This window comes from Gopherus flavomarginatus, chromosome 5 (genome assembly GCF_025201925.1).
Source record: "Gopherus flavomarginatus isolate rGopFla2 chromosome 5, rGopFla2.mat.asm, whole genome shotgun sequence".
Classification (NCBI taxonomy): domain Eukaryota; kingdom Metazoa; phylum Chordata; order Testudines; family Testudinidae; genus Gopherus; species Gopherus flavomarginatus.
Window position 1 is genome coordinate 26,680,317 of NC_066621.1, and position 17,891 is coordinate 26,698,207.

The 17,891-nt window shown below is 48.3% G+C and overlaps 1 protein-coding gene across 1 annotated transcript in view; it reads left to right on the plus strand.

Moving 5' to 3' along the window:
- The first annotated feature begins 1,175 nt into the window (after positions 1 to 1,175).
- The window catches only part of LMOD1 (leiomodin 1), a 54,575-nt gene continuing 37,859 nt past the window's right edge, over positions 1,176 to 17,891 (plus strand). Inside the window, exon 1 of the mRNA XM_050956200.1 lies at positions 1,176 to 1,596. Coding sequence (XP_050812157.1) covers positions 1,336 to 1,596 — 261 coding nt within the window. The 5' untranslated portion in view covers positions 1,176 to 1,335. The remainder of the gene's footprint in view (positions 1,597 to 17,891) is intronic.

The following is a 17,891-nucleotide window of genomic DNA, read 5'->3' on the forward strand; positions in this document are numbered from 1 at the left end:
ATCCTATTACGTTTCTGGCTGCACTTTTCCCCTCACCTCCTTCTCTACTCACTCCCTATCCGTGGCCGACGAAGTCCCGGGACCTCCTGGTCAACCTCCTCCTCGCCCTGGCCAAAAAGGCCATCTACATGACCAGGGAGAGGAGGTTGGCCGATGGAGACTCCGGTGACTGTGGGGCTTGTTTCCGCTCCATGGTCCGTTCACGAATCCGGGCGGAGTTCCTCTGGGCGGCCTCCGCTGGCTCCCTTGACGCCTTCGAGGAGCAGTGGGCGCTGTCCGGGGCTCTCTGCTCGGTGTCCCCGTCAGGTGCCCTTCTTATGACCCTTTGACTGCACTCCTGTCCCTGTTCTTTTATTAGTTGTCCCCCGAAATCAGTGGGGTTCTGTGGTCCTGTGGGTCCTCCCCTTAGGCTGGGGGGGGAGATCCAAGCCCACCCACTTCCCAGAAACCCAATAGATACACTCACCCAATACACATACCAATCAGGCAATAGTTGTCTGCAATTTTAAAAAAACTGTAGCCAGAAATATCCAATATACTCATGGATTTTTTTGGAAGGCAAGAATTGTATGTGTTTCCAAATGAAAGAATGTAGATTTGCTTTAAAAGGACAAGAGACTGTAAGTGATTTCAGGAAACTGTAAATATGTACAGGGAACATTTTGTGAAAATGAAAACTTTCTTAAATGCTGTGCAGGCATATAATGGTCTCCCACATACTATTATCAAATTCAGCAGAAAGCTGGGAATTGACAGAATGTGAGTTCCAGCTACACATTTCACCCCTGTGATGAGGAAGCAAACTGTGTGTTCCAAGTATCTTTAATGCCTTTGCTATCAGATCTTGAAGCTGCATATGGATGCATTCTAAAGACCTGCAGCTCTGGTTCTTTCCGCTCTAAGTTCAAAGCCCCAGCCTAGCAGCTTGTGTGTTTTTGCATATTTTCTCACTGTGTTGTCCCATTGCCTTTAAAAGGCTAAATGTTCAGTACTAAATTTGGTCATGCAGCTCTTCCAGATTCCCTGGAATGTCCTCAGGTTTCAAACTCCTCTGATTGAGAGAAATCCCGCCTCCTGCTTTTCCTGATTGGTTTTTCTGAACCAGGCTGTACAGCTGTTAAATGTAATTGGCCAGCTGTTGTACCAGCCCAGGTCCTTCCTTTATAACCAATTTATTCGGGGTTGCAGTAAGTTAAAGCTGCTTAGATTTAACACTTCAGCACCTGAACGGTGGGGAGGGGGGAAGTAACTTCTGGTCTTCTATTATTTAACTAATTTTCCTACACTCTTTGGCTTTGCATATCAGCACAGCTGTGCTTCACCTAAACTGCCAAGATGTCCAGGGTAGCAAAATACAGAAGGCAAGTCAGTGAAGATCCAGATATTGATAGCTTATTGTCTACATTGTCTCCAGAGGAGATGGAAGAGCTAGAAAAGGAGTTGGATGTGGCTGATCCAGATGGAAATATCCCTGTGGGGCTCAGACAGAGAAACCAAACTGACAAGCACTCAACTGGCTTATACAACCGAGAAGCAATGCTCAACTACTGTGAAAAGGAGACGAAGAAACTGATTCAGAGGGAACTGTCAGTGGATGTAAGTCACATCTGCCAGTATTTGAGTTGTAAACGGGGACATTTGGAGAGAACTCCACCAGGCTAGCTTAGGGGACAGAATAGAAACTAACATTTAAGAATAATTGATGTGTAGGAAAGTGAGCAGTCATGCTTCATGGCTGGGTTCTGAGAAATCTAAACGGCATCCCTTTCTATTCAGGGGATGGGCAGATGCATTGGGAAGGGGTCAGGGAAATTCTTGAAATCCCAACATTATTCAGAAGTACAGAAGCCCTTGCTACTGCCTGGAAAGTTATTTCTGTTTGACTTTGGTAATCTAATTAATGTAAGGTTAACATCCTTTGGCAAGGCTTTTATGGGAAACAGCTTTTCCCACCAGAACACACCTCAAGATTCAGTTCATTAAAACAATCCACAGTTGTGTGTTTCTCCACATTTGTTCTCTTTGGTTTTAGAGAGTTCCACTACCCCAGTCTTTTCAGTTCATCATACACAAATATTTGAAAGATTTCTTGGAATAGCAGAAAAGGTGGTAGGTGGGTTTGCTGTTCTATGAAAATCAGTGTCAGAAGTAGGTATTGCAATGCACTAAGCCAGTGGTTCTCAAACTTTTGTACTGGTGACCCCTTTCACATAGGAAGCCTCTGAGTGTGAGCCCCATTAGAAATTAATAACACTTTTAAAAAAAATATATTTAACACCATTATAAATGCTGGAGGCAAAGCAGAGTTTGGGGTGGATGCTGGCAGCTTGCAACCCTGCATGTAATAACCTCCCAACCCCCAGTTTGAGACCCCCTGCACTAAGCCATTTGGTTTGTGATTTTTACTGTAAACATAATTCAACTGAAGTTCACTCTTGTTAGAGTTGGGTTATTTATCCTTCTTTTCTATTTCTCTTTCTCTCTACCTGGAAAGTCTCATCAGTTTCTCAGGTACTGTGAATTTCTCTCTTTCAATGGCTTGCTCTCAGCCTTGAATCTGATGAGTAGTTTGGCTTGTGGCTTCTTGTATGTAGCTTTGATGGAAGCCAATTCCATTTCTCTGCAACGTTTATTACTCTCTGGAGTAGGAATACACAACATTTGCTTCAGCCTTGGGAGGGTGGGGAAATGTTGGCTCATATTTGCCATTTTCTGCAAGGGTTTTTTTTGTTATAACAAACTGGAGCCGCACCCAAAAGGCTGAATGATAGGTCCCTCTACTTGTCTTCAAGCTTCCATGTCCCAGGCCTGACTGTGTGTGCTGTAAGAGGACAGGACTGAGGAATATAAACAGTGTAAGCATAGTAAAGGCTTATGTGAAATACCCATTTTAACAGTCTGTATTGACTCTAATTTCTTACCTGTTCCAGTTTATCCAGGAACACCATGAATCTGCTAGCTCACAGCTGAGTAATCAAGCCCTAGACTAGACTGTAAATCCTTTGAGCCCTGGATTGTGTCATCTTATGTATTTGTATGGTATTTGTTGTAATAGAGCCTCAATTCTGGTTAGGGCTTCTGGGTGCTGCCAGAATATTAAGGGGAAGAAGATTGCAGATTTAGAAGGAGCAAACGAGATATTTGATATCCAAAGAGTTAAATATTTCTCTCTTCTCCCCACCCCTCATGGTTTGAATACCTGGGAGATTTGGTCTCACTCTGATGTGGCCTGGCCGTTTTTCTCTAGCAGGGCACTCACTGACTTCCACAATGATCTATATGGGACATTCTGTGTAGGTTGATGGACTTGTGCCCACTCCCAGAGCCTGTACTTAACAACTCACTGTCTAGATACTGTGGCTGTAAAGTACAGTTCACCTTAGTACCACAGGTCCAAATCTATCCTGTCACTTGCTGACTGGCATGCAATGGGAGGTGTGCTCTTTGGCATGTAATCCACGCCAAATGAAGAATTCCTGTTACCATAAAACAAATGGTTGTATAAAGAATTGAATCTTGAGTAGGAGTAGGGAGGTTATATTACCCCTGTGTTTGGGTCATATATTTGGAGCAACTACCGCTGGAATCTGGTGTCCAGTTCTGGTGCCCACAATTCAAGAAGGATGTTGATAAACTGGAGAAAAGTCGTGAGACTGATTAAAGGGTTAGAAACCCTGCCTTACTGTAGGAGTTCAATCTCAATAACAAAAGAAAAGAGTTTATTGATCAGTCCTATAAGGTCTAGATCAACAAAGGTCCTCGGGTGCCTAAGTCCAACTTAAGCATTGCTGATATTGTGTGTGCACCTCATGCTAGGGGTCAGGACACTCAGCTGGGCTGGGGGAGACCCATGTTCACATTCCTGTTCTACCTGAGTTGGAGAAGGGACTTGAACCCAGGTCTCTAATAGGATGGCTTTTTGGTGTGTTGTTTTTGGATACATTTCACTCCTGGACAGCTTAGGCAGCTTGTTGGCTTCTGAGATCCCTTTCTTGGATGTCTAAGGGTATGTCTACACTACGAGATTATTCCAATTTTACATAAAGCGGTTTTTTAAAAACAGATTGTATAAGGTCGAGTGCACGCGGCCATACTAAGCCCATTATTTCGGCAGTGTGCGTCCATGTACCAAGGCTAGCGTCGATTTCTGGAGCGTTGTACTGTGGGTAGCTATCTTGTAGTTATCCCATAGTTTCCGCAGTCTCCCCCGCCCATTGGAATTCTGGGTTGAGATCCCAATGCATGATGGTGCAAAAACAGTGTCACGGGTGATTCTGGGTAAATGTCGTCACTCAATCCTTCCTCCATGAATGCAACGGCAGACAATCATTTCGCGCCCTTTTTCCCTGGATTGCCCTGGCAGATGCCATAGCATGACAACCATGCAGCCCGTTTAGCCTTTTGTCACTGTCAACGTATGTGTACTGGATGCTGCTGACAGACACGGTACTGCAGTTCTACACAGCAGCATTCATTTGCCTTTGCAAGGTTAAGGAGACGGTTACCAGCTGTAGCACCATTTGCAATTGGAAATTGGTGATGACATTTATCAGTCATTTTGTACCATCTGCTGCTATCATGGGTGCTCCTGGCTGGCCTCGCTGATGTCGGCTGGGGGCACATGGACAAAAATGGGAATGACTCCCCAGGTCATTCCCTTTTTTATGTTTTGTCTAAAAATAGAGTCAGTCCTGCCTAAAATATGGGGCAAGTGTACTAGAGAACCAGAGAGCACAGCCGCTCCGGGTCAGAGCCCCAGAGATCCCGCAGAAATGATGATGCCATTCTAGGGGGTGCCCCTGCAACAACCCCACCCATTGCTTCCCTCCTTCCCCAACCCTCCTGAGCTACCGTGGCAGTGTCCTCCCCCCCTTTGTGTGATGAAGTAATAAAAAATGCAGGAATAAGAAACATTGACTTTTTAGTGAGATAAAATGAGGGGGAGGCAGCCTCACGCTGCTATGATAGTCCAGGCAGTACAGAATCTTCATTTGACATGAAAGGTGGGGGCTGATGGAGCTCAGCCCCCAGTTGCTATGATGAGGACGGTTTTCAATCTTTTTGCACTGCCTGCCAGGAATGACCAGGAGTCATTCCCATTGTTGCCCAGGCGACCCTGGCCGACCTCACCAAGGCCAGCCAGGAGCACTCACGGGATGATGAGGACGGTTTTCCACCATTTTGCACTGTCTGCCCTCAGGAAAGGAAGGGGAGGGGATGCTCCTGTTCAGCACCGCAGCACCACATCTACCAGCAGCATGCAGTAGACATACGATGACATTGAAAAAAGGCGAGAAATGATTTTTTTCCCCTTTTCTTTCACGGGGAAGGAGAGGGGTAAATTGACAAGATATACTCTGAACCACTCGGGACAATGTTTTTGACCCTTCAGGCATTGGGAGCTCAGCCAAGAATGCCAATGCTTTTCAGAAACTGCGGGGACTGTGGGATAGCTGGAGTCCTCAGTCCCCCCTCCCTCCCTCCATGAGCGTCCATTTGATTCTTTGGCTTTCCGTTACGCTTGTCATGCAGCACTGTGCTGAGTCCCTGCTGTGGACTCTGTATCATAGCCTGGGGATTTTTTCAAATGCTTTGGCATTTTGTCTTCTGTAACAGAGCTCAGATAGAATAGATTTGTCTCCCCATACAGCGATCAGATCCAGTACCTCCCATACGGTCCATGCTGGAGCTCTTTTTGGATTTGGGACTGCATGGCCACCTGTGCTGATCAGAGCTCCACACTGGGCAAACAGGAAATGAAATTCAAAAGTGCACAGGGCTTTTCCTGTCTACCTGGCCAGTGCATCCGAGTTCAGATTGCTGTCTAGAGCAGTCACAATGGTGCACTGTGGGATACCGCCCGGAGGCCAATACCGTCAAATTGCGGCCACACTAACCCTAATCCGACATGGCAATACCAATTTCAGCGCTACTCCTCTAGTCGAGGAGTACAGAAATCGGTTTTAAGAGCCCTTTATATCGATATAAAGGGCTTCGTTGTGTGGACAGGTGCAGGGTTAATTCAGTTTAAACGCATTGTGTGGACGGGTGCAGGGTTAATTCGGTTGAAAAACGTAGTGTAGACCAGACCTAACTCTCTCAACGCATTGTATAGGGAGCCTGGACACCTAACACAGGGCTGAGAATTCTGTGGGGTGGCCGGGCACCTTGGAGTTCCACATTACAGTACCTAAGTCCCTTTTCGGAGCCCTAGGTGCCTACATGGGGAACAGCAATTTCATGACAGAGGGCTCTTCAGTCTAGCAGACAAAGGTCTAACAAGATCCACTGGCTGGAAGGTGAAGCTAGACATTCAGCCTGGAAATAAGGTGCAAATTTTTAACAGTGAGAGTAATTAACCATTGGAACAACTTACACAGGGCTGTGGTGGGTTCTCCATCACTCAGAATTTAAAAATCAAGACCTGATGTTTTTCTAAAAGATTTGCTCTAGTTTAAATAGGAATTAATTCAGTCCATTGGCCTGTGTTATGCAGAAGGTCAGACTAGATGATCACAATGGTGTTTTCTGGCTTTCCGGTCTATGAATCTACCAAATGATATTAGGAAGGGCTTGTGACAGTCAGCATTCTGCAATGGCATGCAGATAACCCAAGTCCACAGTGAGCATTCAAGAGCTGTCCATTTGGAAAGCCTAAATAATCAGGCTGCATGAGATGCGCTGGTTCTCAATAGATTGTAAGAAGGCTTCTGCTACTTCTTGCATTTGGCATCTATGGTGATGGCACATAGTTTTTATTTACAGGCAACACCAGCCATGAACTGGAGTTAGATGAGACAGTATCTGTAATATAAAGGAAGAGGAAGGAAAACATTATTTTTTGAAAACTAGAAAGCTAGGAATGTTGTCATTAAGGTTAAACTTTAAATAAGTTGGAAATTCACCCCAGGGGTGTGGGTATGTGTGTTATAGGGGAAGGACTTTCTGGTGGAGTGGGTGAGGGGAAGGACTGTGGGAGTGACTCACTTTTCAGAGTAGAAGTGCACAGTAAGAAGCGATTTGAAGGAGAACAGCGAGGTCAGTTGCTCTGTGCTGGAAAGATGGGGCTGTGGTCCTGGCACCTTGAGGGTGCTGCTTTCTCTCTTAGTTGACCCTCATCCTGTGGAATACAAAGGATATTGGCTCTTGGTCAAACTCTTCGGTAAAATTGGCCCAGTTAGATTGCGCTGCAGTAATTGGATATTGTGGAGCTAACTTACTTCTTCTGTTTCCATCCCTGGAGGGAAAACAAAAAATATCCCTCCAGCCCTTCCCCCTTCTTGGCATTGTTAGGAACTGGAGATTAGCACTTGTAAAATACCAAGTCCCAGCACTAGCAGTTCAGTGCCTTCTGCTCCGTCGTGGGCCACACAGAGCAGGAGAGAGCTCATACAACCACAGTGGCTATCACCGAAAGCAGGCCACTTTCGTTACTCTAGAACAGGCCTGCACAACTCGTAAAGCGGTGAGGGCCATATTACTCCAAAGAAAACAGCTGAGGGCTGAACCCCTTGGCCCTGCTGACCCCCCCCCCCAGTGCCGCCAAGCCCCCCTGAAATACTCCCCGCCCCATGGAAACAAACCCTCCTTCCCCAGCACTGCCCCACCAAAACAGCGGTATTGAATCTTGGTAATATGTTATAGCGGGCCCCTAAGGTAGTATAATTAAGGTAAAAGAAAAATGTCTTTTTGCTAGTAGAATAAGATCTTCCCCCCACTTTGTAATCAATTGCCCTGTTGAATGAATGACGTGTGAATGAGGAAGGCATGGAAGGCAGGCACCTCCAGACAGCTGCAAGCCTTGGAGAGGGGATGGGAGCCAGACCAGATCAGTAGGACAAGTCAGCCACTGACTCCTTGCTCGCCTCCTCACCCCCCCCAACTCCCCCGGCTCGCCTACTCAACCCCCACCACTGCCCGCCTGCTCGCCTCCTCAGCCCTCCCTCCCCAGCCGCCAGCTCACCTGCCCCCCGCCCGCCACTGCCCGCCAGCTCACCTCCTCAGCCCTCCAACCCCCCTCGGCTTGCCTCCTCACCCCCTGCCACTGCCCACCTGCCTCTTCAGCCCCCCTCCCTCACCCGCCGCTTGCCTACTCACCCCCCACGGGCTACACAGTGAGCCCACCTTCTCATCCTCCGCGGGCCACACCGTGAGCCCCCGCGGACCGCATGTGGCCCCCAGGCCGCATGTTGTGCAGGCCTGCTCTAGAATTTAGGAGGCATATACAGAATTACTATTTTGTTAGACAGCTTTAGCATACAGGACACACTTGGAGCTTTCTGATTTGCTCTGTGTCATCAGTTAATGCCATGGCAATAATGCCCAGTGACTACACAAACCACTTTCCCTGTGTATTGATTTTATATCATGATAATCTTTGGCTGTACATTTGGAGCTACTATTGCATTTTGTGGAGGGGGTGAAGTCACTTAGCTTTCAGCTTTGTGCTTTACAAGCCCACATGTATTTGGTCTCATGCTCCTGATTAAATAAATCAAGCAAAAATGTTACAAGCAGAAAACAGAATTGGAAGCACGGGTGAGGAAGTGACGGGGCGAGGACCAACAAGGGAAGGGCATAAAGTTTCTTTTGACTGTAATGACTTTAGAAACATCTTAAAGATTTTACTATCTATTGGCTCTGAGTTTCCAGTAACTGGAAATGAGACCATTTTTTCCCCCTTCCTTAAACTATAGAAAGTGCCTGAATTCGAAACACTGTAGAAAACGGACACGAATATTAAAGATTCAGGGGATTTTCTTTCAAGCTGCCTGTTAGAACCTCATGCTGCATGACGACATTGCTAAGCAGCTAACTTTGCAAGGCAGCATAGGTGTTCACAGGTCCAATGACAGGCAATACAGAACCCTTACAACTTCCCCACAGCTTGCCTGGTTTTGTTTAACATAGCAGTGCCTTTAACAAGGATTACAGGAGGAGGGCTGTTCATGCTTACCCAGGCAGTGGTGAGAATTTTGCTAATATCTCAGATACCAATCTTTTAAAGAGATTTTGACCAGACTGCTAGGCTAAAATGATACTTCCCAATGTGGGTGTGGATTGTAGACACATCATACTTTTCCTGCCACCCCTCCCCTCCCTTCTTCTTGGTAGCAAAGTATTAATATTTATGAGAACTATTTGAAGCACTTGGAGACCATTCTAGCTCTGCTGTAGCTCTTCTTTGGGAAGAACTGATCAGTTTTCCTGGATCTGATAAAATATACAGGAGCAAACTATGGTATGGTACAGAGAGGGTCTCAGCCCTGCTAACCCTTGAAGTATCTGATTTTTTTTTTCCTGAGGACTAGCTCCAGACACCCCATATGCCTGCTGAATCTTGGAGGAGTGAGGTGAAAAGGGCAAACTTGGGTAACCATGAAGCTGTTTATAAACAACCCAAAATAGAAGTGAGCTTCTCTGCACTGGGGAGCCAAGTCCACATCTTGGTTATGCATTAATAAACCTTTGTTTCCTGTTGCTAGTGAGTGAAAATATCTCCCAGTTCAGTCATTAGCTTTAGGAACACTTAACAGAACCTCAGACCTGCACAGAGATACATGTATCAGGGGGCTTATGTGAAAGTAAGCATTGAGGTGAAATTTAGGTCAGGGATCTACAAGAAGATTTCCAATAGCAGAGGGCTCTGTAATCAGGGCCAGCTTTAGGAAGCACGGGGCCCAATTCGAAAAGTTTCGATGGGGTCCTAGCAAGGATGACTTAAAAAAAAAAAAACCACTTAAAAAAACACATGGGGCTTGTCCTCACCGGGCGGTGCTCCAAGTCTTCGGTGCCACTTCGGCGTTGGGTCCTTCACTTACTCTGGGTCTTCGGCGGCACTGAAGGACCCACCGCCGAAGTGCTCCCGAAGACCTGGAGTGAGTGAAGAACCAGCTGCCGAAGTGCCACCAAAGACCTGGAGAGCCACCGGGTGAGTTAAAATTAAAAAGGCACCTCTAGCCAGGGAAGGGATTCTCACTGGGTGCAAGTGGATCTGCAAGTGTACTCTGCTCACTGGGCTAATGGTTGTATGGGAGGCTTCCCGTCCTGTTTCTTGCAAAAGGAGCTTGGGCATTGAACCTCAGGAGAGGTTTCACAGCAGAAAGCCCCAAGCACAAATTGGCCCATAGCTTCCTTTGAAGGGTGGGGCTTAGCTCACACCCTTCTTCTTGGCATTTTCATTGGTTAGTTTAGGTGGCTCCCCACTCGGCAGGCACTTAAAATTAAAAAGGCACCTCTAGCCAGGGAAGGGATTCACTCGCCTCTTAGGCATGGGGCCCGATTCGGGGGAATTGGTAGAATAGGCCTAAAGCCGGCCCTGTCTGTAATCTAGCAGACAAAGGCAGCACAAGATCCAATGGCTAGAAGCTGAAGCAGGCCAGAGATGTGGGGCACACTTTTAATGGTGAGGGTAATTAACCATTGGCACAGTGTACCTAAGGGGACATGATGGATTCTCCATTGCTGGAAGTCTTTAACCAGGATTAGATGTCTCTTTCTAAAAAATAAGCTCTAATTCAATCACAAGCTATGGGCTTGATCTGGAATCACTGAGTGAAATTCACTGGCATATATATATGGGGGGAGGGAGGAGGCTGTTCTTGTGGGGAGAGTATTACTGAGCACCAGGAATTGTGCTTTGGGTTTCCTTTCTGTCTGTCTGTCTGTCTCTCTCTCTAGTTTTGGGGCTTGAGGAACTGGCTAAAGAGTTGTCCTGCTGGGTTCTGTCTAGAGTTATTTCTGCTAACTATTTGCCAGACCCTCTCCCCTTCGTTTATGTTCTGCACACACACTATCTCTGGGAACTTTATAGGCAGGAAAGGGGGTGTATGTGACAGGGTGGTACACACACACATACACACACACACACTCTTTCAAATCCAGGTCTGTACCCTTAGCCCTCCTGCTGTGTGCAGTTTATTAAAGTTGTTTTTAAACCACTCAGTAGTGTGCTCACATGACACTCGTGCCGATATATTTGAGTTAACAAGGTTAGCCCCAGGGGACAGCACCTGCTTTGGTATGTGCTGCCCTCGCCATTGGATTCATGTGGCTTCTCTCCTGAGATCCTGGAATTCCCATTGCTGGAGCAGGGAACCAATGACCCCTACCTCTCTGTACTCTGTGGCATGCCCCAAGGGCTCCTGGCAAGTGTCATGAGCAGCTTAGGAAGGGTTATATGCTGATGCTATGGCACTCCTTGGAATCATGCTGCTGACTTGGGGGCAGTGATAGGTGGCAAGAAATGGAATTGCTCCAGAAAAGGGTGGGTGCCTGTAGGCTCAGACTCTAGGGCTTAGAACAAAGGGACTTTGGTACTGTAATGCTGAGCACCTTTAGGGCCCCTGCTCCCAGTGGAATCCACACCCCCAGGTCAGTTGCCTAGGTTCCCCATACAATGCATGGGGAGAGATACAAGTGTAAGAATGGGATCTTCAAAAGCCTGCCTGCCGAGTGGGGAGCCACCTAAACTAACCAATGAAAATGCCAAGAAGAAGGGTGTGAGCTAAGCCCCACCCTTCAAAGGAAGCTATGGGCCAATTTGTGCTTGGGGCTTTCTGCTGTGAAACCTCTCCTGAGGTTCAATGCCCAAGCTCCTTTTGCAAGAAACAGGACGGGAAGCCTCCCATACAACCATTAGCCCAGTGAGCAGAGTACACTTGCACATCCACTTCCACCCACTGCCTGCTGGGGAGCAGGGATTTAAACTTGGGTGCCTCAGCTGAGCTCTCTAATCTCTGGGCTATAGATTCTCTTTGTCTGGCTCCCCGTGTATTTAACTATTTATATATAGTGGAACAGCTTTAACAGGAGGGGCAGGGGGGGTGAACCGCCCCAGAGCTTCCCATAGTCCGTTAGTCAGGGCTCTAATGTTCAAATCCCTGCTCCACAGAGTGGGGAATTGAGCATGTCTCCCTTGTCCTGGGAAGTGTGTGAACCAGTAGGCTAAAGGCTGTTGCTACTTCTCCCTCTTCCCCAGTCTTTTTGGGGAGGTCGAGGCATGCTCTGAGCATGCCTTCTGAATTGGGCCCCCAGGCAAGAAGAGGAGGGATAACTAGTTTGAAGATCTCACTGGAGCTTGGGCAGGGATGTAGGTGCCCAGGCACCCAAACTGAGGTGGCTGTGCACAACCTCACTGGCAGAAACATCAGCACTAGGGTTTCCAGGTGTCCCGTTTTTGACCAGAACGCCCAGTCAAAAAGGGACCCTGGTGTCTCCAGACAGCACAACTGACCGAGCCATTAAAAGTCCAGTTGGCCACAGCAGCCAGTTCCACGTGGCTCCCAGAAGCACTCGGCATGTTCCTCTAGTTCCTAAGCACAGCTCCACACGCTGCCCCACCCCGAGCACCAGCTCTGCAGCTCCCATTGGCCAGGAACGGGAGCCGATGGGAGGTGCAGGGGCAGCGCCTGAGCTTAGGGGCAGCACACAGAGCCCCCTGCCTGTCCCTAGGCCTAGGAGCCAACTGCTTCCCAGGAGCCACACGAAGTGAGCGGTGCCTGGAGCCTGCACCTCTCACCCCCTCCTGTGCCCCAACCCCTTGCCCCAACTCTGAGCCCCCTCCCATACTCTGAAACACTTGGCCCCAGCTTGGAGCCCCCTCCTGTACCCCAAACCCCTCATCCCAAATCCCACCCCAGAGCCTTCACCCCTCTCTCACCCCAATCCCCTGCCCCAGCACCTGAGCCACTTCCCACACCCTCCTGAAGCCCAAAGCACCTCCCACACTCTAAACGCCTCAGCCCCAGCCCAGAGTCCACTCCTGCATCCCAAACCACTCCTCCCTGCACTCACTCCAGAAGCCACACCCCCAGCTGGAGCCCTCACCCCCTCCTGCACCCCTGCCCCAGCCTGGAGCCCCCTTCCACACCGTGAACCCCTCACTTCTGGCCACACCCTGGAGCCCACATCCCCAGCCCAGAGCCTTCACCCCCTCCTGCATCCCAACCCTCTGACCACCTAGTGAAAATGAATGAGTGAGGGTGGGGGAGAGCGAGCAACAGAGGGAAGGGGGATGGAGTGGCAGGGACTCAGAAGGGGTGAGGCAGGACAAGGATGTTCAGTTTTCTTCAATCAGAAAGTTGGCAACCCTAATCAAAACCTTCAAGGCTAGGTAGCAGCTGAGCAGGGATTTTGTGAATCTCAGTGGTGTCTAAATGTTGGACTTAGGCCTAAATTGTCAGGTAGGCTTGTAAGCCCCATTTGTAGATCTCTCTGTAGGAGTATATCTATCCCTTCTCTTGCTATTTGCCTTTACAGCAGAAACCCGTGGGCCTTGGTGCTTCCTCCACCTTCCATGTCAATAGATTGTTTTGCCTCTTTGCCCCTTTTACACTTGGTAGGAATTTTAGTTTCTCCTTTAGAGTCCCCATCCATTCACAGCCTCACTCACAACAATAACTCCATGCTTTTCACACCAGCCTGAGCAGAGACTGCATTCTCTTCTGTGTGTGAAAAGTGCTAGCACATTGGGGCACTAGCCTAGTACCAAAAATAAATACTGTTTTATGGGGGTTCTCTTCTAGGGTTTCCCAAACTGCACCGTTAGACACTTCTGATCAGCAACCCACTTTCCAGTCATGGAGCCTGTAAAAGCTTCCCCAAACATAAGCCAGAAAGAGTGGAGTTTTCCCTGAGTAAGCACTTTGGGATTTGGCCCTGGAATAGCAGGGGCTTCTGAAAGCCAAGAGTGAAGCTCATTGGGGGACCAGGAGTGGAACAGCAGTAGGTATTGCAAGTGAGGGTATTGGTAAATTGGCAAATGTGCAGAGCAGCTGCTGACTGTCCCTAAGGGTCTCTGTATTTCTGAGTACTAGATAGCCTCACAAAACTTACAAAATGAACCCTCCCCAAAAGAGAATTTGAGCTACCTTCGCTGAGTTTTCCAACACCTCTGTTATTCCCAATCTTTGGGAATGGTCCTCACATATACTAATATTCAGAGGACACTCTTTTCAGAGCAATTAAACCTTAAAGTGCCTCCTATTGCTCACATGTCCCATGTCCTACAGGAGGTTTTATCTGAACCAATATGCTTGAGGATTTCCCTATGCTTTGGAGCAATACAGTTTATCTGTTGTTGAATAACATTGCTGCTGGGCAGAACTTTACTCTTCCGTGCCGTGTTTCAGTATTAACAAGCACTGAAAAGGGATCTCAGAAGTAGTTTACTTACTCCAAATGTACTGCATTTGAGGAGTCTAGCTTTCAGAGGACAGTTGGAGAATGTAGAGCAATGGAAGCATTGGGTGTTATCCCTAACTGATGTAATATTGGCTGAAAATCTCCTTGAATTTTGACCAGATTGCCCCAAGGAACCAATTCTAAGAGACCGACATGCATCCAATGAAGTCGGTATTCACCCACGAAAGCTCATGCTCCAATACATGTGTTAGTCTATAAGGTGCCACAGGACTCTTTGCTGTTAATTCTAAGAGAGGCACCAATATATGAAAACAATATTCAGTTGCAGAGCAGCAGTCTATAGCACCAAAAACGTATACTTGAGTTCCCAGCAAAGGTCTCCCAAAGGTTCCTACTACTCTCTCTGAATTGTTACTTGGGCTGGTGCAGTACTTCATGCTGTGCAATCCTGAATACAGTATTAATGCTTGTGTCATCTTTGGAAGACGATGCCACCAAACGCTAAATCTGTGAAACTTTAACTCTGTGTGGAAGCTGTGGTGATCCAAGAGTTTCTTAAATTGCATGGGCATACTCCTGAGCATGCTATTTTATTTTTTTTTCTGAGAGTGTTTAGAAAATCGTGCTCCAGACTTGAGTAACTGGGACAGGCTTGAGTGAAATCGTAAAAGAATAAAACAAATGGTTGTATCATTTTCTAAACATGTTAATGATTTTATGACTAACACTGATGCATTTAAACTTTGCTACTTTTGTTTACTAGCCATTTTTGTAGACTTGCCAGGCATGTTCCTTCACTGACTCTGGAGACCATCACTCTCTTTCTCCCCTACTCCCTCCTCCCCAACACACATTTCTCCTCCTGTAGACCTTGCTCTGGGCATTGTCATGGTCTCCTGTAACCAGGGCCGGTGCTACCATTAAGGTGAACTAGGCGGTTGCCTAGGGCACCAAGATTTGGGGGCGCCAAAAAGTGGTGCCTCCAATTTTTTTTTACAGTGGTTCCTCCCCGAGCACGGGGTCACTGCTCTACTTCTCCCGCCTCCCAGGCTTGCAGTGCCAATCAGCTGTTTGGCACCACAAGCCTGGGAGGGGAGGAGAATTAGAGCAAGGGCGGCGTGCTTGGGGAGGACGTGGAGCAGAGGTGAGCTGGGGTGGGGAGGTGCTGCACGGCTCCCCGGGGGCGGGAGCTGCCATGGGGGGGGCGCCTCCGGGTGGAGTGGGGATGGGGAGCTGCTGCGGGGCGGGGGCGGGGGGAGGCGCAAGATAGAAGTTTTGCCTAGGGCGCAAAATTTCCTTGCACCGGCCCTGTGTGTAACCTCACTGTCTGGGGTTCATTTAGCCTGGTCTGCAAAGCAATGAATAGGCCGTAGCAATGACCAGGGGGTGTGCAAGGTTACCCTCCCTAGCTGCATGTGGATTACCCACTTTCTGTGAAATTGGGGAAGGAAGACAGATGCTGCTGTGGGTCCAGGAATGGGGGAGAGGCAGTGGGACATGCATTCCCCCCCCCACTAACACGCAGAGAGAGTACACTGAAAAGTGAATGCAGACTGGACACTAATGTGTGTCTTCTGGACAGGGGCTATTCCAGCAGACAGCAGCTGGAGATGGAACAGGCAATGACCACTCTCAGTCCCAGGGGCCTATATGGGCTTGTCTACATCAGAAAGTTGCAGCGCTGGTGAGGGAGTTACAGCGCTGCAACTTAGGAGGTGTACACATCTGCAGGGCACCACCAGCGCTGCAACTCCCTGTTTGCAGCGCTGGCCGTACTCCCGTTTTGTCTCGGGTGTAGAGGATCCAGCGCTGGTGATCCAGCGCTGGTAATCAAATATAGACACTTACCAGCGCTTTTCTTGACCTCCGTGGAATAAGCAGGTATCCCAGCATACCTGAGGAAGCCTCTGGTAATCAAGCTGGTCTCCTTCCCCGGTTTGCTCTCGCGTTCCCCGAACCCCGAGCAAGCAGGTCTCCTTCCCTGCGGTTTGCTGGGTGGTTCCGGGAACGCGAGAGCAAACCGGGAAAGGAGACCAGCTTTGCCGCGGTTTGCTCTCGCGGTCCCCGAACCCCGAGCAAGCAGGTCTCCTTCCCTGCGGTTTGCTGGGTGGTTCCGGGAACGCGAGAGCAAACCGGGAAAGGAGACCAGCTTCGCCGCGGTTTGCTCTCGCGTTCCCCGAACCCCGAGCAAGCAGGTCTCCTTCCCTGCGGTTTGCTGGGTGGTTCCGGGAACGCGAGAGCAAACCGCGGCGAAGCTGGTCTTCTTTCCCGGTTTGCTCTCGCGTTCCCGGAACCACCCAGCAAACCGCAGGGAAGGAGACCTGCTTGTTCGGGGGTTCGGGGAACGCGAGAGCAAACCGGGAAAGGAGACCAGCTTCGCCGCGGTTTGCTCTCGCGTTCCCCGAACCTCCCTTGAAGCCGCCCAACAGCGCTGCAGTGTGGCCACATCTAACACCACTTGCAGCGCTGGTTGCTGTAAGTGTGGCCACTCTGCAGCGCTGGCCCTATACAGCTGTACTAATACAGCTTTAACAACCAGCGCTGCAAAATTTTAGATGTAGACATGGCCTATGTCTTTCTTACAATAATGTTTACAAAACACCAAAATGAAGCCTCTGGATAAACATTCTCTAACAATCTGGAATAGAACAACTAATCCCCTTTCTTTCTCTATTAACTTTAATTATAGGGAATTAAATCCATTCCAGCTTCTGGAATATGGAATAGGCAAGGTATCATAACCCACAATCAGTTCTTTAAAAACGGGGGAAAGACACTTGAGACTTTGCAGGCATGACATCTAGCTCTCTGCAGTACCTGTTTGTGTCTTCAGATCCTTTAGAAAATACAGATACTTTGCACTATATGGCTATATTAGTAGTTTGGGTTTTTTTGGAAGAGGGGGGCTCATTTCATCTTTGTTCACCTAACTTCTTGATTATCAAACAGAGAAGAATGTTTTATTATATTAAATTGCTCATAAATGGAGTTTACCAGCAGCAAAAATGTGCGGATGATCAGTTTTACACTCCCCCTGTAGCTACAGAGAAGGGTACACATGGACTCTGTTCTCAGCCATTCTATATCTGGTTGCAGAACAGACACATCCCGTACTCTGTCATGAATCATAGAAGATTAGAGTTGGAAGAGACCTCAGGAGGTCATCTAGTCCAACCCCCTGCTCAAAGCAGAAACAACCCCAACTAAATCATCCCAACCAGGGCTTTGTCAAGCCAGGCCTTAAAAACCTCTGAGGATGGAGATTCCACCACCTTCCTAGGTAACCCATTCCAGTGCTTCACCACCCTCCTAGTGAAATAGTTTTTCCTAATATCCAACCAAGACCTGCCCCCTACAACTTGAGACCATTACTCCTTGTTCTGTCATCTGCCACCACTGAGATCAGCCAAGCTCCATCCTCTTTGGAATCCCCTGTCAGGTAGTTGAAGGCTGCTATCAAATCCCTCCTCACTCTTCTCTTTTGCAGACTAAATAAGCCCAGTATCTTCAACCTCTCCTCATAAGTCATGTGCCCCAGCCCCCTAATAATTTCCATTGGCCTCTGCTGGACTCTCTCCAATTTGTCCACATCCTTTCTGTAGTGGGGGGCCCAAAACTGGATGCAGTACTCGAGATGTGGCCTCACCAGTGCAGAATAGAGGGGAATAATCACTTTCCTTGACCTGCTGACAATGCTCCTACTAATGCAGCCCAATATGCTGTTAGCCTTCTTGGCAACAAGGGCA